Source organism: Lathyrus oleraceus, chromosome 2, assembly GCF_024323335.1.
Source record: "Lathyrus oleraceus cultivar Zhongwan6 chromosome 2, CAAS_Psat_ZW6_1.0, whole genome shotgun sequence".
Taxonomy (NCBI): Eukaryota; Viridiplantae; Streptophyta; class Magnoliopsida; order Fabales; family Fabaceae; genus Lathyrus; species Lathyrus oleraceus.
The window spans coordinates 3,833,408-3,860,626 of NC_066580.1; the positions used below are offsets into that span (position 1 = coordinate 3,833,408).

General features: G+C 35.7%; 2 protein-coding genes across 2 annotated transcripts; one reads left to right on the forward strand and one right to left on the reverse strand.

Moving 5' to 3' along the window:
* Positions 1 to 17,168: 17,168 nt before the first annotated feature.
* On the forward strand, positions 17,169 to 17,896 carry LOC127117509 (uncharacterized). Its single transcript, XM_051047553.1, has one exon. The coding sequence runs from the start codon at positions 17,226 to 17,228 to the stop codon at positions 17,811 to 17,813; it is 588 nt and encodes a 195-aa protein (XP_050903510.1). The 5' UTR covers positions 17,169 to 17,225; the 3' UTR covers positions 17,814 to 17,896.
* Positions 17,897 to 18,451: 555 nt separating this feature from the next.
* LOC127117508 (OBERON-like protein) lies at positions 18,452 to 21,848 on the reverse strand. The gene is made up of 3 exons (NM_001427335.1): positions 21,679 to 21,848; positions 19,688 to 20,807; positions 18,452 to 19,332 (listed from the first exon to the last, which is right to left on the reverse strand). Exons 2-3 carry the CDS (start codon positions 20,772 to 20,774, stop codon positions 18,722 to 18,724), a joined length of 1,698 nt encoding a protein of 565 aa, NP_001414264.1. The 5' UTR covers positions 20,775 to 20,807; positions 21,679 to 21,848; the 3' UTR covers positions 18,452 to 18,721.
* Positions 21,849 to 27,219: the final 5,371 nt, after the last annotated feature.

Here is a 27,219-nt window from a genome sequence, read left to right on the forward strand (position 1 = left end):
GTGGCACTCAGGCCAGTTTTCCGATGTTCAGATCGAAGAAGTTTCCGACGTTCAGGTTGAAGTACTTGTGGCACTCAGGCCAGTTTTCCGATGTTCAGATCGAAGAAGTTTCCGACGTTCAGGTTGAAGCACTTGTGGCATTCAGGTCAGCGTTCCAGTATTCAGACTGATGAGCGGCGTTCAGGCCATGGTTATTCTTGTGTTACCATTTATTTTGGTATCCGGGTTAACGTTCTTTTCGGTATTCAGGCCGACTCGCACCGTACCAGACGAATTCTTTCGAAGATCACTTCTTTGCCGATTCTGACAGGCATTGTTATTTATTTCCCAGCGGAGTGCAAATTGTTCATCTATTCTTGGTATTCAACCACTCTTCACTCTGATCATCTGAAAGTCAAGGTTGTTCATATCGACAGGTTCACAATGGATTGAATAAGGGCAGCTGTAACACCTCAAAATTTGCCCTTCTCTTCTTGGGACTAGTTTAGCACATTGCATTTCATGTTTTAGGACATTAGGCATTTACATATTGCATATCATATGGAAATAAGGAAGTCATCCTCCAAAGTCTTTTCAGAGATGGAGAAGTTGCATGATTTAAGCTTAAGGGATTTCTATAAATGGATGATCAACCATCTGAGGGTATGCACTTCCATTAGGGTTTCCTGATCCTTCAAAGGCCTTGAGCATTGTCTTGATTGCAAGGGTATATCACCATCATCATGGTTATGTCATCCTCAAGGGCTCCATTGTTCATGCTCAAGTTCCTTTGGATTAGGGTTTTGACCTCTGGTCAACCCTAATCAATGGCATTCTTTTAACCAGGGTTTTTCAAGGAGAAGAGGTAATCTATTGAGATGGAAATCATATGATCGTTATATTGAGCTTATTTGAGCTAGGGTTTCATTTCTGAGCCATTTCCCCAAGTGGTTGAGGCTCAAGCTGATCAGAGCATGTCAAGGTCATTTGAGGACCTATACAGTCAACTGTGCAAGAGCTGAGGGCTTTGAGGTGGGGAGATGAGTTGAGACACTTCATTCATGTTCAAAAGAAGTTCATTTGTCATTACAAACATATATCTTGAAGAATTTGAAGTCAAATCAAAAGTTTCCGAAAAATGGAAAATGACATGTAATTGAAGGTTTCCAAAAATGGCAAGTTTTTGGTCCACATTCATCTTGACTTTCCAACATCAAAGAAGCTTCAAATGGATTTTTTGTGAAAATAAAAGTTGAAGATCTTTCTCTCCTCTTTCCAAAAAGTCATATATCATGTCCATCTGATGATTGGTTGAGGACTTATGACCAAATGATCACAAAGTGTACATGGAAGTTCAAAATGCCATAACTTTTGATTCAAAACTCCAAATTAGTCCACTCTTTTTGCAAATTGCTTCTTGTGACCAATACTTTCCAAATAAGTCATTGCCTTTCATGGAAAAATCTCAAATGACCATGTGTTCACACTTGTACATTTTGGAGGGAAAAGTGATAATTCAAAATTGGTTGATGCTACCAACAAAATACAACTTCCATTGTGTTTATTAGATGATTTTAAGTGGATTTGGATGCTTGCATGGTACTGTTCACGTATGGGAAGGCCATGCTAAGCACACTTGTGTATTTTGCATCACACATCTCATTTCCTTAATCTCATTTAACCAAGCCTAATTGTGATTAGCATGGTGATTAACACAGAGTATATAAGCTAAATCATAACAGAATTTGCTCATAATCACAATTCTAGATCTAGAATTCATCTTTCCCTCCAAATTTTCTCTCAATTCAAACTTCAAAATTCTTCACATAACACATCAATTTTCTTGCATAATCGTGTTCATTGAGCATCATTGAGTACAAATCAAGCATTGGATTGGAGAAATTGGTCAAGAATCGTGCATACACCAAGCTTGAAGATGAACATGGAAGCTTCAATTTAAGCTAGATCTGGTGGATTTCCATTGCCAATTTGTGCATCAAACTTCATAACAAGGTTGAGGAAGGAGATCTGGAGCTGGAGGAAGCTTGAATCCACAAAATCAACACACTGCTCTTCAAAAAGGTTGGAATTCAAATCTCTTGTTTTGCCTTTTTATGCACATGATTAGGTAGAGCTTGCTTCACTGATGATTCTGATATCATTAGATCATGATTTGGTTAGAAATTGAGTGAGTTATGATGAGTTGAAGTTTTGGTTGCAATTATGTTTTCGTTCGATCCATGCGTATTAGTGAGAATTAGGTGAAATGATTGTTAGATTCGTGTTCTACGTGGAAGGAGCTTTCCAACGGTACCAATTATGATGAATTCTGGAATTTTTCATGATGAACCTCCGCCGTGAGTGACCGGAGAAGATGACCGGAATTACTATTCCGGCCATTTGGTTCATGCTCTAGGGTTTTCAGTTGTCGCGCCTTGAACCTTTGTATCCTCTGTTCGAACCTTCGCCATTGCTGTTTTCAATTTCCATTTAATTTCCCTTGCCATTTTGAACGCAGCATTTTGATTAGTGCATATGACCGCCTACACCTCTGTTCGAAACCACACGCTATGCATTTTGTTTAATTGTTTTACTTGAGCGCCTTTGCAACCATGGAAACCTGAGCTTGATCCAGCGCTATGCATCTTTTCTTTTTTTAAATTGTTTCTTCATTCCAGCGCTTTTGTAACCTGCAGGACCTGTGTTCAACACTTGGTGATGGCATTTCCATCTTTTATTCACATTTCATTTTCCATGTTGTTTTTCATATTATTTCATTTTTGATCCTCAATTTCCAAACTTCATAACAAATAGAAAAATTGTCCAAATTAGTTCAAACTTTTTTCCACATGATTGTTGTGATGTCTATTATTTTATGATGCTTATTTCCTAATTTTTGTGCTTCTGGACTTTCAAATGTGCTTGATTGTTTGAACATGATACCAAAATGACATTGTTGTGCCAATTGATTTGTGAAATGCTCATAGTTTGTCCAATTGCCTTGAAATTTGACATGCCTAATCCTAACATGTAACATGATTTGTTGGCTTTAGTTTGGCATTTTTATCATGTTCTACCACTGTTTTGGACACATGAACATGTTGTGTGACAATTTATGTCACAATTTGTATGTTGCCTTTGTACATTTTCATTCATATGCCATTTAATCTCTTCTGGAGTTGAATTTTTGCATGATGTTCATTCTTAACATGAGGAGCCTGTATAAAAATTTCATGATCATTGGATTCATTTCTGTTTTAATGGGAATTTTCTATTCTTGATGTCCAATTTTGATCACATTGTTTGCCTTTGCCTTATCTTGATTAATTGATGGCTTTGCCTTTTGATTTCGCTTTGGTCCTTTTGAGGCCTTCTTCTTGTTTGATTAAATGTGCTTCATGTGAAATTTTGACTTCTGTTTTGGTCATTTGACTTGCCTTTGACCCTAGTCTTTGTACTAGTGGTTTGTACTCACCAATTGTGTTTGTGTTTCAGGTATTTAGCACTAATGATTAGTGTGGCCTCATCATTTGAGATGTCATTTGCTTTGTTCACTAACTCTTGTTGTGTTGTAGGTCCATTGATGTGATGAACTCACTTGAGTGCTTGCATTTGAGACTTGCATTGTGTATAATTGTTGGATGATTCCACTGTGTTGTCTGTTTGGTTTTCTGAATACAATACTGATTGTTTGGCTTTTGTACAGGTACATTAGTCGCTATTAGCTTGCTTTGCTTTGCTTTGGAGTGTGGTTGGTACACCACTGAGGTAGTTTAGCCTTCTAACTCCATGTAGTCTGGAAGCCCTGTCGCTTTTTTGGCAGGCGTTTGGCTGAAGTCCTCCTTAAGAGGCAATGATTGTGTTTGTTTATGTTTGTGCCAAAGACCTCCTTGTCGAGGCATGTTGCTTGTTAAGTCCTCCTAAGTGAAGAGGCAATTGACAGATAGAAGGGACTAGTAGCCAGTTCCTTGTTAGTCGTTGAGTCGTTCATTATGCTCGCACTACGTGCTGATGCTCTTGAACCTAACCCAAGATCTTTGTATAGAGTCAGTCAAGTGGAATAGGGTCCCACATTCTGGATCCCCGCGTTTTCTTTGATTTGAGCTCACCCCGACCAGGGTTAAGAGCATGAGGTCTAACCCTCATTACCTTTCATCTGCTCACCCTGACGGTCAATGTCAGTGGTTAAGAGCTTCAGCACACCCCTACAGTTTTGGCTTGTTTGTCGAGGTTGATATGACCCCTTGACTAAAGCCCAACCATTTTGTCTGAGCCTCTTGTTTGTATATAGAGTGTGATGATTGCTTGTGTGTTTGCTTTTCATACATGTTGATTTGCTGTTTGTTTTGACTTGCTGCCTGTGCGAGTTAGGTTCTGTTTAGATACCTCAACCTAGGGCTATTGTGGATTGCATGACAACTATTAGGCTCGAGTCAGTCTCCCTTTTAGTTCGTTATTCCCTTGGTCTCTGGTTAGGAGAGTTTCTCCCCTGTTAAGGGGAACTACGTCGCCCTGATCCTCATACCAGATGAGGTACGTAGGTAGGAGATCGTGCGAGATCTCTCCGGGCACCCTTTTTCTTTTTTTCCGTGTGTTTTGCTTGACAACTATTAGGTCCGAGTTCCTGACTCCCTTTTAGTCTGTGTGTTCAACCTTTTGGCTTCTTTTGACGTTTCAGCGTCTCTTGGTGTTGGTGTGACAATTACTAGGCTCGAGTTCCAGACTCCCTATTAGTTTGTCGTTTGGAGAACCTTTGGTGTTCGCTGGTTAGTGATTGTTTATTTATTTGGAGTCGGATGTAAGCCCATCGATTGGCATTCTGTTTCCTGTTTGCTTTTGTTTGGAGTCGGATGTAAGTCCAGGTTTGGCATTCTGTTTTCTTGTGTGTTTGTTTGGAGTCAGATGTAAGCCCATCGATTGACATTTTGTTTCCTGTTTGCTTTTGTTTGGAGTCGGATGTAAGTCCAGGTTTGGCATTCTGTTTCCTTGTGTGTTTGTTTGGAGTCGGATGTAAGCCCATCGATTGGCATTCTGTTTCCTGTTTACTTTTGTTTGGAGTCGGATGTAAGTCCAGGTTTGGCATTCTGTTTCCTTGTGTGTGTGTTTGGAGTCGGATGTAAGCCCATCTATTGGCATTCCGTTTCCTTGTGTGCCTTTGTTTGGAGTCGGATATAAGTCCAGCTATTGGCATTCCGTTTCCTGGTTGAGTTTTTCTTTTGATGTCTCAGCATCTATGTTTTGTGGTTTTGTTTCGGCGTGCGTTAGCCGAACTACGACAGCTCTGATTCTCATTCCAGATGAGTTACGTAGGCATAGGATGCGATGTCCTAGCGAGCCTGTTCCCCATTTCCCCGAACTACGTTGGCTCTGATGTTTGTTTCTGACAAACTACGTAGGCCCAGGATGCGACATCCTTCCGAGTCTCCTTCCTCCATCTTCTTTCGCCTGTTTTATTATTCCAGTGTGTGTGCATTCTTTGAGCAGTTTTTTTCAGCAACATTTTCCTATCCTTTTGAGCGTGGATCCCGTCGAGTACGACGGACGTGAGGGATGCTAATACCTTCCCCTTGCGTAACCGACTCCCGTACCTTGCAATCTCTGGTCGTAAGACCGTTCCTTTCCCATTTCTTAGGTTAGTCCTGCGCTCCCTTTCCGTCATAGGATGAATAACGTCAGTGGCGGCTCTGTAAACTTGTTTTTTTCCGCCGGTTGTTTTTCGCGTTGCGACACGATGTAATACTTGTTGTTGAATGAATCAATATCCGTCGTTATTACCGTTATTTTGTTACACTTTCTTTATTTGCTTGAGTTTATTTCTACATGTTACGTGTGCTACATTGAGTCTAGAGTTCACTTCTCTCAGAATTGTCTGTCATCGGAGGTCAAGCTCACAATTTTTATAAGACATCTCTAAGGAACGTGTTCGGCAAAGGATCTGCTCCTCTTCCAAATCCCTAAGTTTAAACTTGGTTTGAGGCTGACGTACTAGAGACTCACCTCCTGCATTATGAAGTGGCTAGCTACCAAGAGAGAAGTCAGACCTATCCACCATTTTGTTTTGTGTTATATTATCTTTATCTCTACGAAATTACTTTGAAGTTTTGATTGCTTTAGTCATACACCTATGGTGTTTATGACAAACCCCCTTCGCCGTGCACATCCTTTATGGTCATAAAGAAGAAAATTTGGTGAAAACTTTATATATTTTTGCATAAGAGATATTAAATAATGATGCAGAACATATTTTACACATGTGGAATAGAGATAGTGAACCAAGTGACTATGTTGCAACTTATTGGTCTCTATGCATTTTGGTGCGGAGTATTGTGGATAAATTCAGTTTTTCTTCATAGTTGTCCCCTACAATTATCAACTTATAGTGATTCATGTCATTCTTGGTGGGAACATTAGCCCATTCCTTTGGTGTCAGCTAACCTCATCTCCCAATTGTTTGATGAGAGATTGTGTTAATCTCCATTGTGTTCTCCTCATCTTTCCCACAACTATCATGTTGCAAGACTTTGTGTATCCTTCAAGATCTAATATATCAGAATATATTTTCATCAATTTTTCATGGATGATATGATATTTTATCTTTATGTTGATTAGGGAGGCCACCACATCCAGTCTAACCGAAAAAGGTATGCCTAGGATGCAGTTGTAGACATTCTTAGAATGAACTACTAAAAATTACAGATTAACCATCACGATGTTTTTTCCATCTCCAATGATGAACATTAGTTTGATGTATCCATAAGGGTGAGTAATCGTGTCGTTAAAGGCTTGCAGGTCAAATCCTTCGTATGATAATACTTTTCCCTTTTCAGTCTGAGCTTCTCGAAAAGCTATGGGTACATGATGTCACATCATCTCCCCTATCTATGAGGATCCTAGATATTTCAAAGTTGACCATAGTCGCTGTTTTTACCATGAGAAATATTTCAATTGAGATTTTTCCCACCTTTTCACTATCGCAGAACCCGTTAATAGGTCTATTAGACTTCCCTTCAAAAGTTGCCTTACCTCTCTACTGAGTGCCATTAGCTCTAAAATTCTTCTTTTGATGGTGCCCTTGGACGGGTCCCTTGGACTGTGAAGGCCTCTGGTAATGGACACGACGTAGTGGCATTTCCCCTTTCAGTCTTCTTCTTCTTCGTTGTATCTATTCTTATTTCCTTTGGCCTTAGTTATTACATTTATCATTTTCTTAGAAGATTCCTTTTCCCGACTAGGGGATTATTTATTGATTTCTTTATCAACTCTTTAACCATGTCATTTAAATGGATGCATTCTTCGATGTTGTGGCAATGATTCTTATGGAAACGACAAAATCTTGTTTTATCGGTCTTGGCGGACTTCTTTACCAGATATGGTTTCCTAGTTTGGCTTCCTTAAAGTCGGTCTTTGCACATTCTTGTAGAATTTTGTCTCTTTAGGTGTTTTGGGGAGTAAAGGATAAGAACCTGGATCAAGGTCCCGTGTCTCCATCTTCATGAAGTCATATGTTGTTTGGTCTCCGACCATTTCCTGGGATTCCTACTCCTCGGGCTCTATCTGCCTCTTCGATCAAGAGTTCTTCTTTATAATTGATGTAGGACTAGACCTTATTTAAGATATTGTTTAAGCTACAATCTTCTTATATCCTTTTCTTATCGCGAAACGTGAAGTCCAATCTAAATCCTTTTTTGAATATCCAACACTTTAATCTGCCGTTCATTCCCCTTACTTCCACTATTTAAAGATATGGAATGTACTGTGTGTATAAATGAGGTCAAACCTCACCTTACAAGCCAATTTTGTATGGATGGTATTATAGCACATCCTAGACCACTTGCTAGGCTTCCCACATTGTCCATGCTTCGGCCTGATTGAGCCTTGAGCGTGGGGGGGGGGGGGGGGGGGGGGGGGGGGGGGGTTAGAATTTTCGCCTTCATTGCAGTCTCTAACTAGTTACCAAAATTGCAACATTTGTCTTGCCTTCATCGTAGACTTCACCGTGTTGGGTTGGAATGGGTCAATTTAGTCACACATTACTTAAATATATGGCGTGTATTGCGTTTATAAATGGGGGTAATCCTCACCCTACAAGTCAATTTTGTAGGGATGAGTTAGGCCTAACCACAGTTTCTTGAGATGGTGTCAGAGCCTATCCTAGATCCATATTTGGGCTTCATGCATCCTATATGATTCGGTATCATTGAGGCCAGAGCGTGAAGTTGTGTGTTTAAATTTCCTTCTTCATTACAGTCTGCCCTTATATTTGTCAGATAGTTATTGGCCTTTGCTCCATCTCTGGCTCATTCCTTGGGAATTATAAATGGGAATTTCATTATATTGGGCTCCTGGATGACTCAGAACAGTTGCACATGAGGCTTATCGTGACACGTCGAACGAGCAGTCATTTAGGATTAGTGTCAACCTCATAATGCCTTATTGGTTTCCATAGGAAAACGTGAAAAGTTTGGGTAGCCAATCATGAAAGAAGTGGGGAATAGGTGTATTAAATTTATTTCCCATCATTTAAACATTTCACAGGACTTTCACACAAGTGACCACGAGTTTGCAGGTTAGGGCGTAACATTCCCATCTAGGATGCTCAAGTGCACTCGAGAGGTGTTGCATTTTGCAAGGTAAGATCTGATCATTCCTTTTTGTCTCTCCATTTTATTTCCATCTAGATCTTTGATCAATTCGGCCTTTTTTTCTTTTATAATGATCGTTTGGCTTTCTGGATAAATTTTCGCTCCCATTACAAATTGAAACACGCTCCTTCTTTGTGAAATTCTTCTTTACTTTCTGGAACTTCTAGTAACTTTTGACTACAACCTATTTCCATATGTTGGAGTGGTGCGTATTCTGACTCATCATAGACCTTTCACTCCTTTTGTCTGACATCATTTCTTTACCTCAACTTCCCTCCAGGTAACATTCTTAGACTTTACTCTTCTTTCGTCATTTGCATTCCTTCGTATCTATCATGGATAATATAGATTATCAACCTTTGGGTTTAAAGAGTAGTTCCATTAAGGGTGACTCTTTATCGTCTATTGAGGTTGGATCCTCAAATAACTCGAATATTACTTCCTCAGCGAATAATCATTGTAACTCAGATATATTAGTCATCTTTGACACTTTTGATGAACCTTCTTTTGAAAAACCTTCTCTGATGAGTCTTCTCGTGATTCATAACTAGTTTAAATTTTGATTGAATCAGGCTAATACAAATTTTGTTTCAATGGTTTAAATGGAATGGATTGATTGTTATTCGCTAAAATTTTGTTTAAAAATTACGGTATAAACAAAACTGCATTGCATCATTGCGTTCAACTAAAACATAATTCCATTCAATAGTGCATTAGAGTAATAATGCATCCACATTTAACAAAAAACTTCCAAAATTTCTTCCACTTCATAGTGTTTTTCATATCCATTTTAAGATTTAACAATTCTTGTTTTTGTTCCTCAATTGTAACCCTTTGTTTTTCAAGATTTTGCAAACGCTCCTCATTTTCTTTTGATAACTTTTCTAACCTCTATTTTTGATTCATCATAAAGTGATAATCCTCATTATCTACTTATTCATAGAACCGATCAAGGATTACACACCCAGTTTGAATAGAGTCATGTGTACATTAAAAAACCAAACTAAAATGTTACAAACCAACTTATCTTCTCTAAATTTTTTTAGCACGATGAATGATTAGGAATAATTACCTTAAAGTGCGACACCCCAAAATTGCTTTCTATAGTTGCTAACTGTTGTTGCCCTGTCAAGAACAACAATGTCTCCACAACGAAAATTTAACTTCCATCGCAGATTGATTGGAACTTGATTACACCTTCGAACCAAAACACCCAAAACTCTTCCCTTTCGCTATGGAAGAACAACAACCATAACTCATTCATACCTTCGATCCAATAACAATTTTTATGGCTTTAAGCTATGTCGATGACAAATATGGAGGTTTATGCCCTAAATTGATTTAAGGTTCGTATGCGAGAATAAACTCAATAAAAACGATGATGGTGCTGACAAAATGCCAACTGGAATATGACACATGCAAAAATAGTCTTCGTTTATGGAAAGTTGATGGAAAAGACATATATAACACTATTTGGAAAAAAATAAAAAATTAAATTAAATTTTTCAAAAGTTAAGAGAACAAAATAAATCCCAAATTAAAAAAATAAGAGAGAGAATATCTAACCTTACTTTTAAGAATTAGCCAAAACATGAAGAAAAAAAAATTACTAACATTTGTATAAGATATTATATATATATATAATATGTTTCCCTTCTTAACAAGTGACCGAATTCATATATTGTTTTTAGGGGTGTTCAAAACCAAACCAAAACCGCAAAAAACCGCATTTGGTTCGGATCCGTTTGGGTCATTCTCTAACAAAACCGCGCGGTTTGGTTTGGTTTGCGGTTTGTATTTTTCAAACCGAACTAAACCAAACCAAACCGCATTATGTTACAACTCAAACTTAAATTATCCCACATCCAATCCAAAACTCAAACTTAGTATGCCTTAACCTTACAATTAAAAATGATTTTCTCTTACTCACACTTAGGATTTCAATTTCAACCTTCTTAAATCTCTCTCAGTAGTATCGCACATTCTTCTCATATTCTTTACCATGTACATTTCGCTTTTTCTACTCTAATATTTCATCTCTTATGTTCTTTCTTTTTTATCTTTTATGTTACTATTTTCTCTTCCAATTACGTTTTTATCGCACATTTCTTCTCAATCCCGCATCTGATATGTTCTTTTTTTCATCTTCTCTAATCTCTCATCTCATATGTTTTTTATGTTTTATTATAATGTCTTTGATATTATTTTATTCTACTATTATATATATATTTTTTATTCCATTTTTGTCTAATCTATATGTTTTTTATTCCATTTTTGTCTAATCTAATTTTGTGTATATTGAATGCAAAGTTTTTGTCTAAATATGATAAGTTTTTATGTTATTTAGTAATGTATGAATGACTAAATACAAAGTTACGTTGTTCTCTATAGGTGTATGGATGACTCAATAAAAATATTGTAAAAAACCGAACCAACCGAACCAATCCAAACCGCATTGGTTTGGTTTGGTTTGGTTTGGTTTTATTTTTAAAAGTCAACCGAACCAAACCAAACCGCATGCTTTTTTCTCTTGCGGTTCGGATGATTTTTATCGTCAAAACCGCCCAAACCGCACCGCGAACACCCCTAATTGTTTTCATGATAATTTTTTTCTTCATTGATTCTTGGATTCTAATTATATAGGATTTTCACGGGGTGCAAGTTTAGGTATAACAACCCCCTTCAACTTCAAATCTATAAGCTATAGGGTTGTGTACGAGTCTAGTTAGCCAATCACAAGTTAGAAATATCAATAGAGTCATAAAAATAATAATAATTATTATAACTATGTTACTAGTATCCTTTTTCTTACTTTCTTTTACATATAATTCATCTTAATAAAATTGACAACTGTAATTTGTACTACTAGCTTGAAGTTGACAACTTATAATAAAAAATAGAGACAAAAGTGATAAAAGACAAAATACATTATAAACTAGTAAACTAAATCACATATCTATTGTTCTGACAACAACCTTTGCTTGCTCTCTTGATACTTTAATACTCTTTTCAATTAATAATAATTGTCCACTTCCTATTTTTTATTAAAATAAAATAGAATTAATGTTTTTTGTTTTTGTTTTACTTATATATATGAGCTAGTATTTGAGGATTATTTGGTTGAGGGGTGCCCCCCACCTTTAGGGGAGATGACATGACTGGTTACCACTTGAGTCAAGTGCAATTTGAAGTATTCAACTTATAAATCATTTTTAGAGCATTCTTATCAATTGATGTTTCAATTCAAAGGACAAATGTCAAAAATGTTGGCGAAAAAGTTTTAATAAGAATATACTAGAATAAAGGATTATATGAGAAATTTTTATTTAAATAACTTATTTTTTTTTAATAAATACTCAAACTAACTCATTTTTTTTTATCAATTTTCTAAAACAATCTACTTTTTAAATAAAAAAATATTTTAACATAAAAGACACATCAAACAAATTGACGCTTGTGTACAACACATAAAGGAGACGCAAATCCAATTGGTGATAGTGTATAAACATATAGGAGAGAGAGAATACATTCTCTCTCCTACGTGTTTGTACACTGTCGTCAATTGGATTGACGTCTCCTTTGTTTTGAGATTTTTTTTTGTTTCAAAGTGGGTTATTTTGGGAAATAAGTGAAAAAGTAGATTATTTTGGATATTTATTTGAAAAAATAGGTTATTTGAATAAAAATTTCTAATAATGAAATATATAGTTGAATTATTTGAAATATAATTTTCCCAAAAAAGAATAGTACTACTTCCTCCGTTCTATAATGAGTGACCCAGTTGACCATTTTACACATATTAAAAAAAAAATGTAAGACAGAGAATGATATTTTTACTAAAATACTCTTATCATGTATCGGAAATGATAAAAATAATATTAATTAGAGGGTAAAATTGAAAAAGATGCATTCAAAATTGAAATGAATCATTCATTTTAGGATACTCTTTTATTCTAAATGAGCCACTCATTATGGGACGGGTGGAGTATAAAGTAGTACAAGAGAATTTATGGTCTATTGAGACTAGTTTTGGGTGGTGAATTTTACCTTATGGGGTTTAGGGTTGGACAAAAGACCGCATTGAACAGTTTCGAGATCAAAAGTCTCACCCAACCGCGAATACCCAATTCACGATTGAGCTATATAAATTCATTTTTGTCCATTTTTAAAATTTGTTTGGACGAGTTGGGTTGGGATATGCCACGTGTTAATACATGTTTTAAATTAGATATTAATAGTATTATCAACTACTATCAATGACCTATACAAATAATAACTAGTCCAAATCACCTTAATTCAAATCACTACAACATTGAAGTACAATTCAGAATTGAATAAATACAACATGAGCAGCAGGCTCAAGGATGCCAACAAGCTTAAAATTGAAAAAATATTGAAAACATTGATGAGTTGTAATTGAACCCAAAAAAATTATATGGAGAAGAGCTTATAGCAATTGTCACATCTTCAACATCGTCATTTCCCAAGAGAGACTAACCATCATCAACAAATCCATTTACAACATCATTGAAACCCTTGAAAATTTAATGACAATACACTTAATCCCATAAAGTGTAAGGAGTCAAGCAAATAATTCAAATATTAAACTTCACATAGTTTTTGAGTGCGTAATGTTAGGGGCTTACCCTATAGAGTCTTTGACTGAATATTCTCAAAACAACAGGTTGACACCCGCCACCATAACTCTTAAGTTACAAAGCACACCTATAACTCTTAAGTTTGATTCGAATCTAAATTTAGATATACTATGGAAAAATACGTAGATTAGTGTATCAAAAATATGAAAAGGAACAGTGCAAAGCGGTGAAATGGATTTTAAGGAACTTAAATGGTGCCATTGACATATGTTTGTGCTTTGGTAGATATCCATGTCAATTAAATGATTTTGTTGGTTTTGATTATGTTGATTATCTATATAATCGATGATTTACTACCGATTATGTGTTTAAAATACACAATGCTCCTATTAATTGACAATCAATTCTTAAAGATACATTGGCATTATCTACTACGAAGGTTGAGTACATGGTTGTAACAAAAGGAGTCAAGGGTAAATTGTGGTTATTAGGTCTTCTAGATGATTTGGGGATTAAGCAAGAATGTATGGATCTGAGTTATGATTTCCAAATTGCAGTTCATTTGGCTAAGAATAAAGTTCACCATGCTTTTATTAAGAATATTAATGTTATATATCATTTTGTACAAAATTTCATAGAGGAATGTAATATTTCTATAGATAAGGTACACATTAACGAGAATCTTGCTAACACGTTAACCAAGGTTTTGTTAGATAACAAGTTCCATCACTGATTTTATTTGCTATGTATTATTTCTTGTTAAAAAATTACATGAAGAAATAATAGAATTACAATTGGTATCCACTTCAAAAGGAGTGCATGCCATTATTTCTCTAGATAAAGATACGTGGATTTGGAAGCATACAAGATAAAGTTTTTTCTCTGTTGCCAGTGCCTATCATGTTTGACACGCTGCAAGCGTACATAAAATGTTGAGGTAGTTTAAAAAGTATTTAACCTCAGAGATTAATGGTTAAGTATTGATTTCTATCCTATTAGTGTAAAGCTAGAGTGATTGAATATGAGTTTTAAAAGCAACTTAAGTGAAAAAGAACTTAAGTGTATAAACAACTAGAGAAATCTAAGATGAGAGTCTCATATTTGAGTTTTTATATCAAATTCTAAACATTGAAAAAATCTCCTTAGTTCAATGCCAATTACAAACAATAAAGATCATATCCAAACAATCAAAAGCCTTAAAGGATATGGAATCGAGCCAGAAAAGGAAACAAATCGTTAGAAAGTTCGCCTGCCTGTTACGACCTGTAATAGCCATTACGGATGGCTGTAACAGGCCACAGGTTCTTGGCCTGGGGTGCCTCTGGTGAGGGGTTGAAGGGTCATGCCTGTTACGGCCCGTAATAGGCATTACGGGTGGCCGTAACAGGCCCCTGGTTTTTGTATGGAGATTTTCGACTCTTCGTCTTTTTTCACATTTTATCCACTTTTCGTCCTTCTTTCGCTTGAAATTCCTATTATGACCCAGAAACAAAGGAAAGACAATACTAAAGCATAAAACACGGTAAAATGAAAGGAAATCGGATGAAAACGGTAAAATATTAAGGAAAAACAACTAATTAAAACGACATAAAAACCACTTATTAATGTTCAATTTTTTTGGCTCATTGACGTCGGTTGTGGATGAGAATCTGATTATCCTCTTCATTTGGATCAACTAGGCACCTCCTAAAGTGGTTATCGTTTCTTGGGACCTTCAGCAAGATATACCCCTTATAAAAGGAACCTGATAAAAAAAGGGGTTGATTAGTGATCCTGGTGGGATATCTTGCTCTTTCTATGGGGATTCGAATGAGTTGATCTCCGGTCTTTTTGTTATCCGAAAGTTAGTTTTTTCACTATGGTATATGATATTTTAGTGATTGGGTTGACAAAAAGTTATTCCTAGTGACCATAAGTTTATTTTTGATTCCTTCCTTTCTCTAGGTGGTAAGGCCAATGCTGGGGGTGGTATGATTACAATTTGATACATCATATTGTGGATCATCTGGAGAGTCCGTAATGATGTGATCTTTAATGATGTTATCAAAACTATAAAAGAGGTAGAAGAGAAGAGTATTTTTTTCTATAAATAGTTTCTAAGCAAATTAGGGGTGAACCCATGCTCGTAGTCCGACTGTATTCTGAACTGTATCATCTTCATTAATCTATAGTGGATCAAATGTTCGTCTTAGTTCTGAGGTATATTCTAATTTGTGGTGTTTAGTGTTCTTCTGGTAGATTCTAATCTGTTAATGGTGATTTTGGCAGTAAGAACTCTAACCCGAATCATAAAGATTTGGTCTTTAGCTACTTTGGCACATCTTTATCTTTTGTTGGGTTTATTTTAATATTGGTGTTTCCCTTTTGTTGTTATTAGTTTGTTATTTGTACTTGGTAATCGTCTAGGCAATGCTAATGCTTTATAATTATTTGTATTTTAGTGTTTTTCACCCTCGCTATTTATATATTTATATTGCCATAAAAAATACAATTTTTATATTCAGAATTTAATAATTTTACATTATAAGCAAGGTGGAGAATTCTTAATCTAAGTAATTCTTTAAAATAGTAATTGTTGTTATTAGTGTTTTATTAGGACTTTCCTTCATTTGTAATACAGGTATGTTTGTTTCCCTAAGGTAATGTTATTATATTGTATATTTAAAAAAAGGTGTCAAAACAAAAACAAAATAAAGTATTTAATAATTTAACAATTCCATATTTTTATAATATTAATAGTATAATTAAAAATGTAAATGGATATTTATGGAGACAAATATTATGATATTCGTATCCTTCCATATTTATGTTGATATCTGTTAATCGGATAATCCACGGATTTTACGGTATCCGTGAATATTTATGAATATCCATGGATAATATATATTTTTTAATTTTATATTTAAAATAAATATTTTTAATTTTTTTTAAAGACACAAAAAATTATTATCACATAACATCCATTATATTTTATCTATAAATATTCATTAAGCTACCTGCCCCATATCCATGACGACTTTTATACGTAGATATGTATGGGTATGATTTTCTTTGTCATCCTAAAATATAATGCAGACAGACCGAACTTGTCCAATTGTGTTATCCGTTATTAATGACTTTGTTAATTAAAAATTATATTTCAAAAATTATTAGTTTCCCTATTTTGATATTTTTCACTTTTTCGTCTCTTCTAAAAAAATATTAATCTTTTGATTTTTTTTAATTCTCTCTAATTTTCTGACGTAATCTTGACATCATACCGTCTACTTAGTGACAAATAACATATTCTCGATCACATCATATTTTAACATAAAAAATATATTTTAAAATATTATTAATATAATTAATAAATAATATTTATCAAATAATTAATAGCGTCACATATCAAAAGATAATTAATCAAATAAATATTTTAAAAATAATAATATTTAACTCATTGAAATTTGAAACGAGTTTAAGCTTTTACGATTAGGCCATTAATCATCTTTTTAAAATACATGTGTCAGAAAATATACAACTTGAAAATACCTATTCTTTAATAAGCTTTCATACTATTTATTTTTGACATTTTTTATTTTCTAACATCATAAATGATAAAACTTTTATAAAGAGTATAAAGACTTATGCATGACATAGTCGCATCTTATAGAATAATAAATATAGTATTTAAAGAAGTGAGTGAAACAATTTGATACGTGTGCTACTATTTTTGTATAATTTTAAGAGCAAAAGTATCAATTAATAATTTTCTCACTAGAATTTACAACTAAGTAGTATTGACATTATTGATGACTTATTTTCACATTTTCCCTTCAAGCACATTCTGAGCTTTCTAGGCTAACTACTGCTCTCCCTTCATGCACAAAAGGCCTGACACCTACCTAAAAGGAAAAATGTGTGACACCATAAGCACAAATTAAATAACATTGCTATAAATACCATGCAAAGTGAGATCACATTTCATTCATTATTACACAAACACTAGAGATTCAAGCAAAAGTTCCCAATGGCTTCCTGGTTTATACTTCTGCTTACACTCTTTGCAGTTGGTGAATCTCAAACCACGACATCTGCGTTCAACCAAACCGACCTGCAGACAGCCATGTCCGACATGCGAAGTCGGTCTTATTATGGATTTGTCATCCTCCTCAAAATCTTCAACAGCCTGCCAAACTCACTGCAAAACAATGATCTCACATTCCTAATGCCAAATGATGAAGATTTATCTCATTTTTCAATAACCCCGAACGAACTCCATGATTTCTTACTTAGCCACTCTATTCCAACACCATTGCTGCTCAATCATCTAATGCATTTCCCAAATGGCTCTGTAGTCCCCTCTGGCCTTCCAAGCAAGGTGATCAGCATCACCAACAGTGGTAGAGCAGGTTTGTTTGTTAACAATGCAAGGATTGTTACACCAAATGTGTGCCAAAACTCTCAAATAAGGTGCCATGGAATCAGTGCTGCTTTGACATTTGAGAATGGTATTCCTTTTCACCGTTTTCCAGAACCTAGGGATTCATCAAAGAGCAGCAATGGCTCGAATTCAACCCCATCTGATAAGAAAATGAGCATGCCACCTTTCAAGTGATGCAAGAAAAATAGTTGCCATTGATGTAATGTAGTTTCTTGCAGTTTTAAGAAATAATAACAATGTGTCACTTTTAATGTCTCCGAGCCGATCCCAAAAGTGACTGGTCTATAATTACATATATTAATTATAAATGTATATTTAATATAAAATTAAATAAATGAAAGCACACATAACTCATATGAAGAAATATGATCGAAAGATGAAGATTGAGTCTCAACTCAAATTTGATTGAAACCCCTGAATTTACTCCTAAAACATTGTAAATTGAAAGGGTAATTTCAGTTTTTTAGAGGAGAAAAAGGATGGCGAGCTAGAAACCGCTCTAGAGACTCTTTCCATATCGGTCAGCCTCCGCTGCTCGCCGCTATTGACTACTGTGGGTTCAATCACTTCACCCATAACTAAACCAAATGACAGATTAATAACTAAAAAAGTAAGAAAATAAGATATAATTTAAAAAGTTAAAACCAGTTGAACCAACCTTGGTTAAAACCTAGTTCGGTTCAATTAAACAACATGATATAGCCGTATTTAAACCAAACGATAAACTGACTGGTTCAACGCGGTTTGGTCTAGACCTAGTCATGGTTCAACTCTCACAAGGACAAAAAATAAGACTACGTCATCCTAACATATAAACATAATGAGCAACTAACTGGATTCCACAAATTAAGCAACAATCAATAATTCGCCACTGAAACATATTCATACATACACTAAATAGAACAAACCTGGTTTCCAAGTTCCAGTTAATTATAAGCATTTAATAGTACCTCTTCCATCTACAAAGGCTTATTCTGCCTCAAATGTAATGGAATTGAACCAACTCTATGTCAATTGTATAACAGAATGAGAATGCTATAATAATATGTAAGAGATTACAACAAACACCGAACCGATACTCATCAGGGGTTTGTACGGAAAGGGTGACAGTCATTAGATTGACTGTCTGCCTTGGGAGGACCGTTATATAGAAGATCATGGATTTTGGAATACATCAGCATTGAAGAAGGATCACCACTGCTCTGCGATAAGCGAGAACTCTCCTGCAATTTGATTTTCTCATACAGATATTGCTTCTCAGCCTCAGCCTCACTTAACTTCTGTTTCAAATAGTTGCTGGTATATTCTTCCTCTGATTTATCAGACTTGGCAAGTGCGATTCTCTGGAGCCTCTCAGCCTCTCGTTTGGCCTCATTAGCCTTCAATTGGAACATATCAGCCTCTGCATTTTTAAGCCTCACAATTCTCTCTAGTTCTTCAATCTGTGACTTCTTTTTTTGCCTCTCCACCTTGAGATCTCCTGCTTCTCTGGCTTTGTCCGCTAATTCACGATCACAAGCCTCAACAGCTATGCGAGCCTTCTTGAACATCCTCATCTTCTCATCAGCTACAAATTCCATCTTTCGTATAGCCTCTTGCACCACTTCAGCAATTCTATTGCATGCCTCCTGCGGAGCTATCAGCCTTCCACTTTCTGCATTTTCCAGACTCTTTGAGTTGTCCAGGTCAAGCTCTTCAAGTAGGAAAGCACTAGTTAGATCGAGAATAAATAAACAAATCAAAGAAACATCTCATTCTTATGTGTTTAGAATTGGGTTTCAATGAAGAGAAAACAGGCAGTTTGGCTATGATCTCAAAATATAGTCTTAAAGCTGTTCTTTTTATCACTTGTAATTCAGTTTTTTAATGAACTACAGTTTGTTCAGTCAGACATAACTAAATTTGATATAGAAATAGTAAACGAGATTAAGAAAGTGCAAAACACTGTTATATATTATACATACTCTGCATGAATGCACGTGTGTCAGCATATATCAACATAGATATTGGAAGACTACAATTTGCAAGTAAAGTAGAAATTTTAATACCTTGGAAAACCATCAATATTGCCCTGCATGCTGCTTTAGAATCCATTTTTCTACTTTTCAGTTTTTCCTTGAGATCATCACACTTCCAAAAGAGATTCATCCCGCGTTGGTCTTTACTACCATGAAAGATCCTACTAACAAAATCAAGCTCTCTTATCAAGGCATCCCCATCCCATGAAGGTGCACAGTGCTGGAAGACATCTTTAACCCAGCCCAATAGTTCTGAAGTCCTACTGCATGCTTGACACCTGAAAACCATTTCGCTTGGCCCTGATCCACTCTTAACAGAAGGACCCATGCAGATAAGTTGCTCCCGAATGGCACAATCTGTGTGAGTCCAATGAGAACACAAATCACATCCAATCCAACGGCAAGTATTTACTTCAAAGTCAAACTTGCTGCAGATAACACACATGCAAAGATTGCAGAAGCCATTGTTGTTGGTGCATGTATCACAAGAACACTCGTCAGCTGGAAGCTGGTTTTGGCAAGCTATGTTTCTGCACCTCTTGTACAAAAATATCTCAATCAGGGATGTCTGCGACAGACTGATGCTAGGATGTAAAAATCCCTGAATTCCAGTATTTATAGAAACAAGAATTTCAAGCTGCACTCGATGTGCTCGAATCAATGTCTTGGCTGTTAAATCAGATCTACTCTGAACAAGCTTCTGCAAAATGAAAAACTCGTCTCTATGCTGCGAGCCATTCCCTCCCTCAAGGATAGCTCGAAGTCCATTTTTCAGCTCATCTAGAAACTCGTCAGGTAGACGGTGCATTCTATCACATATTACATCCACTCTTTCTCTAGCAATATCCTGAAGACTAATTCTGTCCGCACTCGAAACACGACGAATAACTGACTGATCAGGAAAATCAATAGCAGCTTTTCCATTCTCCATCTTCTTCGCAGCAATTGCATCAGCAGTAGGCCAGGTTTCTCTAGAACTAGCACTTTCAGTAGGAGATTCTCGAAGATTATCAGAGTTCGACCTAGGATCCTCAGGAGACAACCGCGGATCCAAAGAAACTAGAGACAAAGACGTTTGCAGTCCTCCAACCCGAGATTGCTGTGGTGGAGGGAGCATTTTTCTGCAACAGCTTCTGTTTTATGCTAAATCCTGAAAGTGACATGTCCATGAAAATTGAAAATATTTACTTAGTCAACAACTAGCACAGTTGATTATTATACAAATTATACACCACAGCATACAACTAATCCGTCACACTCTCTTTGTTGTATATACTATGTTTGTTTTAAATTTTGGAAGAGCCAAAAACATGTCTAAGGTGTAAAATTAATTTTGGAGTGATTTTAAGGTGTTTGGTTATTCCAAAGTAGAATTGAATCTTCCTCCGGGATCTCCATAATTGATTCTACTTGAAGCTAAAATTTGTAGCTTTTTGAGCTTAATCATGATTTTTACATTGAAATTTACATTTTAACTAACTTCTACATAAACTTATCCAAAAATAAATCACTTCACCTTCAACTCACTTTTAGCTAAAATCAATTTTACACAATCAATTTATTCAAAATCAATTCTTTCCACGATCATGCTAAAAAGCTAAAAAGCTACAAAATACACGCTAAAAAGCTACAAAATAAACAATGAAACGAACTTGAGAAAATCCACAATCTACTAAAAATTACAAAAATTCATGCTTTGAAGAAGCATATCAACTAGATCCACACACATAATTCAAAACAAAATCAATCAATTAAACTAAACACTAGTGAATTTTACTGTCGACGCTACTCTATACTCTACTACAGCTTCTCAAAGAATCGAAGTCATGAAGTTAAACAGAAAATCAAGTGAAAAAAAGGTGCAAGCTAAACAACCCAGTTGACCCTAAAATTCATGAATTGAAAAAAAAAGCATGAAATTTAGGCTGAAAACGAGATCGAAATTCACGAAATCACAGTAACAATAAACAAAACTGAAAATGAAAGAAAAAAAATGGATTGGAAATGAGAAGAAGTGATACCGATTGGATTGGAGTGAATCTCTTTGTTTCTTCAGAGACGAAAATGGAATCGAGGAAAGGGAAAGGGAATTTAGGTCAAAATGAGAAAGAATGGAGTGGTTTTTTTGTATGACCGTTTTATCATTGACCGGTTTAAAGGTTCGAACCGGAGAAAAGAGGATATGATGACGAAATTGGATATGGAATATTTGAAAGTACAAGTGGGAAGGAGGAGAAGAATGTCTTTTTCAATAGTCGGTGATGAGTGACCGGTTCGTCCGGTTGACATGCCTGTGTCACGCGGAGTTTCATTGACTTGGTTGTGTATAGTATACGCTAGTGTTGTTAATTGGGCGAGAGAATATTCCATAAGCAAATAAAATAAACGGGAAAGAAAATCAATGAATTTGTTTGGCCATCTAGAGTTTTTTTTTTTTTTTTTTTTTTAACTTTTGATATCTAGAGTTTATAACACTTTTCTCACCCAATCACTATTTTATTTACAACAATCACGTTTTTTTTAAAGTATCTAGCAAATTAAATATGTTATAAAAGAAAGGGGGTGATGGTCTGACCGTGTAATTTTATTTTACACTGTCAACCAATGAGGACCATGCATTCCGTCAAGTTAGACTGAAAATTTTAAAATATTGGTATGATATGACGAAATGATATATTTTTATTGGATGACTGTGTAAAACTATTTTACACTTTCAATGCATCACCATTAAACCCATATAATAATAGGAATGTGATGTTATTGGTCGGAAGTTAAATGATTTGAAGTAGGGGTGTTTAAAATCGAATAAAAAATTGTAAATTAAATCAAATTAAAACTATACAAAATTGCTTTGATTCAGATGCGTTTGAGTCATTTTTTAACAAAATTGTGCGGTTTAATTCGGTTTGCGGTTTATATTTTGCAAACCAAATCAAACTGTATTACGTTACAACCCAAACATCACTGATCTCACATTCAATCCAAAACGCAAATATATTATGTCTCAGCCTTACGATTATAAACAATTTTCTCTTACTCACAATTAGGGTTTCAGTTTTAGCCTTCTCAAATCTATCGTATTAGTATCACGCCTTCTTCGTATCTTATTTGCCATGTATATCTCTCATTTTCTTCTCTCTCTCTCTCTCTCTCTCTCTCTCTCTCTCTTATGTTCTTTCTTTTTCATCTTCTCATTTTTATGTTATCGTTGTCTCTTCAAATTACGTTTTTATCGCATGTTTCTTCTTTAACCTTGCATCTCTTCGGTTCTTTCTTTTTCATCTTCTCTATTTTCTACACTTCTCAGATTTTTTTCTATTTCATTATAATATTTTTAATATTATATTATGCTACTATTTTATGTTTTTTATTCCATTTTTGTCTAATCTAAATTTTGTATATTGATTGGGAAGTTGTGGTCCAAATATGATAATTTTTATTGTTATTTGGTAATGTAAGAATGACTAAACACAAAGTTATGTTATTCTCTATATGTGAATGTATGGTTGAATACAATTATTTTAAAAAACTGAACCAACCGAACCAACCCAAACCGCATTGGTTTGATTTGATTTGTTTTTATTTCTAAAAGTCAATCGAACCAAACTGAATCACTCATTTTTTTTCTTTTGCAGTTCGGATGACTTTTAGCGTCAAAACCACCCAAACCGCACCGTGAACACCCTTAATTTGAGGAGTGTTTATTCCATTTTATATGTTTTTTTTTAAATCTTCTAAAACTTTGAGAATGTAAGTTTGTTCCGTTTGAAAGTTATACTTAGGGCACAACCTAATCAATCGACCACTGTTATTTTTTGGAATGAGAAAAGGTTTATGTAATTTATATGTTCAGAAGTTATTTCACGGGCACCTAATAATAATTTGTATTGATATTAACTTCTGGATTGTAATGTTTTTTTACACAATAAGTTTTGTAAACCCTCTCACTCAAGATCATATGTCATATTTATGTAAGCCTTCTTAAATTAAATTCATTCTTATTCCGCTAGAGAACCATAAATGCTTAGTTAAATGGTGATGTAGTGTTATATTTGTAAAAGGCATCGCCTAAGGCGATGCCCTTAGACCGTCCTAGAAGTGGCGATGATAGAAGGTCGTCCAAAGGGAGGTATCACCTTGCCTCGTAGTCTTCCCTCACTCTTATGTGGGAAACATGGGATAAGATGTTTCTCGGGCAAAGAGAAAGTCAATGACATTTCCTGACCCACAACTCCCTTGGAAATAGGGATTCAACTATCCACTATTGGCTAAGTGGACGATGGCAACTTCGGAGGAAACCATAGGTCATATAGACCTCTATAAATACATCTCCTCTTAAGAAAAAGGGATAAACTTGAAGGAATACACATTCTTTATACCCAAAACAGCACAACGCTCGTTATAGTCTTTATACATGACTATCAATAATCGTACGCTTGCTACTAAGCATCACCGCCCATCAGCAGAGCCTTTCACCTTATATGAGCATGTATCTTAAGATACCTCAAAACACCATCGTACAGGGCTTCTCACTGTCGCGAGCAAACCTTAACCACATACAACTGTTATAAACTTACTAAGACCTATGAGTATCTTTGCCCTTGTAGGGGAAACATGCACACTTGTATTTTTTGACCAATATAGTAGCACCCACCAGTGGGGCCCTAGTAAAACTAACCTGGGTCACACTTCTAATCTTCTCCACCTTCTTCCTAAGATAGCCGACAAAATCACAACCTACAGCATAAACACCATCCCTGAAGCCTTCATCGGTGGAGGTAACTCTAGATATTCCCGGAGGAAGTACGCAAGGCAAGTATTTGTGACAAACGTAATATCCCTTGGCTTCCCCATAGGCTCTCAAGGGAAAACAAGGATTAATATAATCTTCTCCTAGGATGATGCCCTCAGACTCAACCCTCACGATGATGATCCTCTAGTTATCATTATGCAACAAGGGAACCAAGACATAAAATGTGTCTTGATAGACCATTGCAACTCTACTGACATTCTATTTTGGGACGCCTTCTAGAAGTTGTGACTCAACCCGATGACATAGAAACATTCAGTGGTTCTTTGACGGGGTTATCAGGCGAACATGTACAAATAATGGGCTACATAGCCCTAGAAACCACACGTGGAGAGGGAACTAGAGTCAGGGCGATTGATGTAAACTACCTAATTATGGACATTGTGTCACCATACAACATCATCCTCAGGAAACCGACTATCAGTGCCCTCAGAGCAGTCGTGTCCATTATGTATCTAACCTTGAAATATATGTTCCCTGATGGGCAAATAGGTACAATCCGAGTGGATCAACAAGTGGCTCGCGAGTGCTACATGAGTGGTCAGGAGATAGCTAAAGAAGAGCTTGCACTTTTAGATGTTCCCCTTTCTGAAGTTCCAAATACTAACTTCGAATGTTGAGACCCTAAATTGGGATCCAAAGGTGAAAGGCTCACTCCCAAGGAAGACTTAAAAGAGGTCTAGATATTTTCTCACACCCATCAGATGACGAAGATAGGTACATTTCTATCCGTAAAGGAGGAAAGGGAATTAGCCAACCAACTCATTAAGAATGCTGACTTGTTCACCTAGGCTCCCTCTAACATGCCAGGAATATACACCAAAGTGTAGAGCCATCGCATTGCCATCGATCCCTCTGCCAAGTCAGTGGCGCAAAGAAAGCATAAAGTCAGCAAGGAAGAGAGAGTCGTCATATATAAAGAGGTGGGAAAACTATTTGATGTCGGGTTGATCACACAAATAAACTATCCCATATGGTTGGAAAACGTAGTTCTGGTACGGAAAGTTAACAACAAGTGGCGCATGTGCGTAGATTTCGTTGATCTGAATGTCGCATGCCTTAAAGACTCGTACCCATTTTCGCACATCAATCACCGCATTGACAGATCATCAGGATACCGCATGTTGGGCTTCATGGATGCACATTTAGGGTACAACCAAATTCGGATGGATCCCCTGGACGTGCCAAAGACAACCTTCATGTAAAATCATGGTAACTACTACTACAATGTCATGCCCTTCAATCTCAATAAAGTCGGCACCATCTGTAACACCCTAAAAATCTGCACGTAATTATCAAAGAATTTATTTAATGAAATATAATCACTTAGGGTGTCACTCATAATAATCACAACCTGCTCTGTAACACGGGTTACAATAAAAAAAACTTATTGCATACATTTGCACTTAGGATGTGTACACGACATCCAACTCATTTGAATATCTTCGCAATGGAATCATAATAAAAAAAATACCAATTTAAAATCCCATGATAGTTTTCATAACATAATTAAAAGCAGCGACTCGTGAGTCTTCTCCAAGTGCTACCACACCAAAATATAAAATAAATACGAGAGCATACATTGTCTCTTAGAAAATTTCAACATAAAATAAATAATTCGCTCCCCAGTGTTACATATCAGAGCATAACTAAAGCTAACATGAATAAACTAAATAAATAGCTCTAGGAGCTAACTTCCACTCACAACAGCGTGTCTACTCTTGAGTATCTGCACAATGCCCGTGTAAAGACAACATTCAAACAGAAGGGGTGAGAATTCATCTCAATAATAACAACATAGAATGTAAAATAGAGTACAACATCTACACAATCATGCATAATATCACATTCTCACGCCCAAATTATCATCAACATCACATACAACAACACCATCATCTCACATAGTCATATTTCACGCATATAACTCATTCATGCTATGCGACTCACGATAATAAATCATATGCATGTGATACCAATTCAACATTTGATTCTTCTTATGAACCCGATTCCCCCTTTGTAATCCCGAACTCCCCTTTCCGAGTTCCGGATAAGTCTTTACTTCGGACCTATGACTTATCTCCTTCAACATATTAATAATGGATGCATGACATAGTAATAATGCAATTAACACAACAATTATAATAGTATTTAGTGATCCACAATTAATCACACAATTGCAACCATGCATAACGTAATTCACCATTCTGGACTACCATTAATATAATCAAATACACCTCCTAATCATTCACAACACATCAAATGATTTGTCAATACGGACCTCGTCCATATTTGTCACATCATACACTTATTTCCCACCTACTACCAACCTCTAATAAATCATTAAAATTATTTTATAACTGTAACAAAGTTATAACCCTCTGCTTCAGATACCCAACGCTTCTAACCTCGTCCCAAAATTATTTGCGAGTTGAAAGTTACTATCAAAACCGTGGACGAAGGTATTATCAAAAAGTTATTGTTTTTCTAAAATTTCCAGCATAATTTTCATCTTTTCCAACCCCAAAAACATCCATGAAATCATCACCAAAATTATTTCACCCCTAAAACAAAGCTATAGCCCTCTGTTTTAGTTACCCGATACATTAAACCTCGTTCCAAAATGATTTACGAGTTGATAGTTACGATCCAAACCGTGCACGAAGGCGTTAACAAAAAGTTGTTATTTTTCTGAAATTTTCAACACGATTTTCATCTTCTCCAAGACCAAAAATGTTCATGAAATCATCACCAA

Excerpts from the sequence above, each read along its gene's own strand:
- LOC127117509 (XM_051047553.1), top strand. The coding sequence starts at position 17,226 with ATGGCTTCCTGGTTTATACTTCTGCTTACACTCTTTGCAGTTGGTGAA.
- LOC127117508 (NM_001427335.1), bottom strand. The coding sequence starts at position 20,774 with ATGCTCCCTCCACCACAGCAATCTCGGGTTGGAGGACTGCAAACGTCT. Across the intron at positions 19,333-19,687 it reads AATATTGATGGTTTTCCAAG|AGCTTGACCTGGACAACTCA; the intron begins GTATTAAAATTT and ends TCCTACTTGAAG.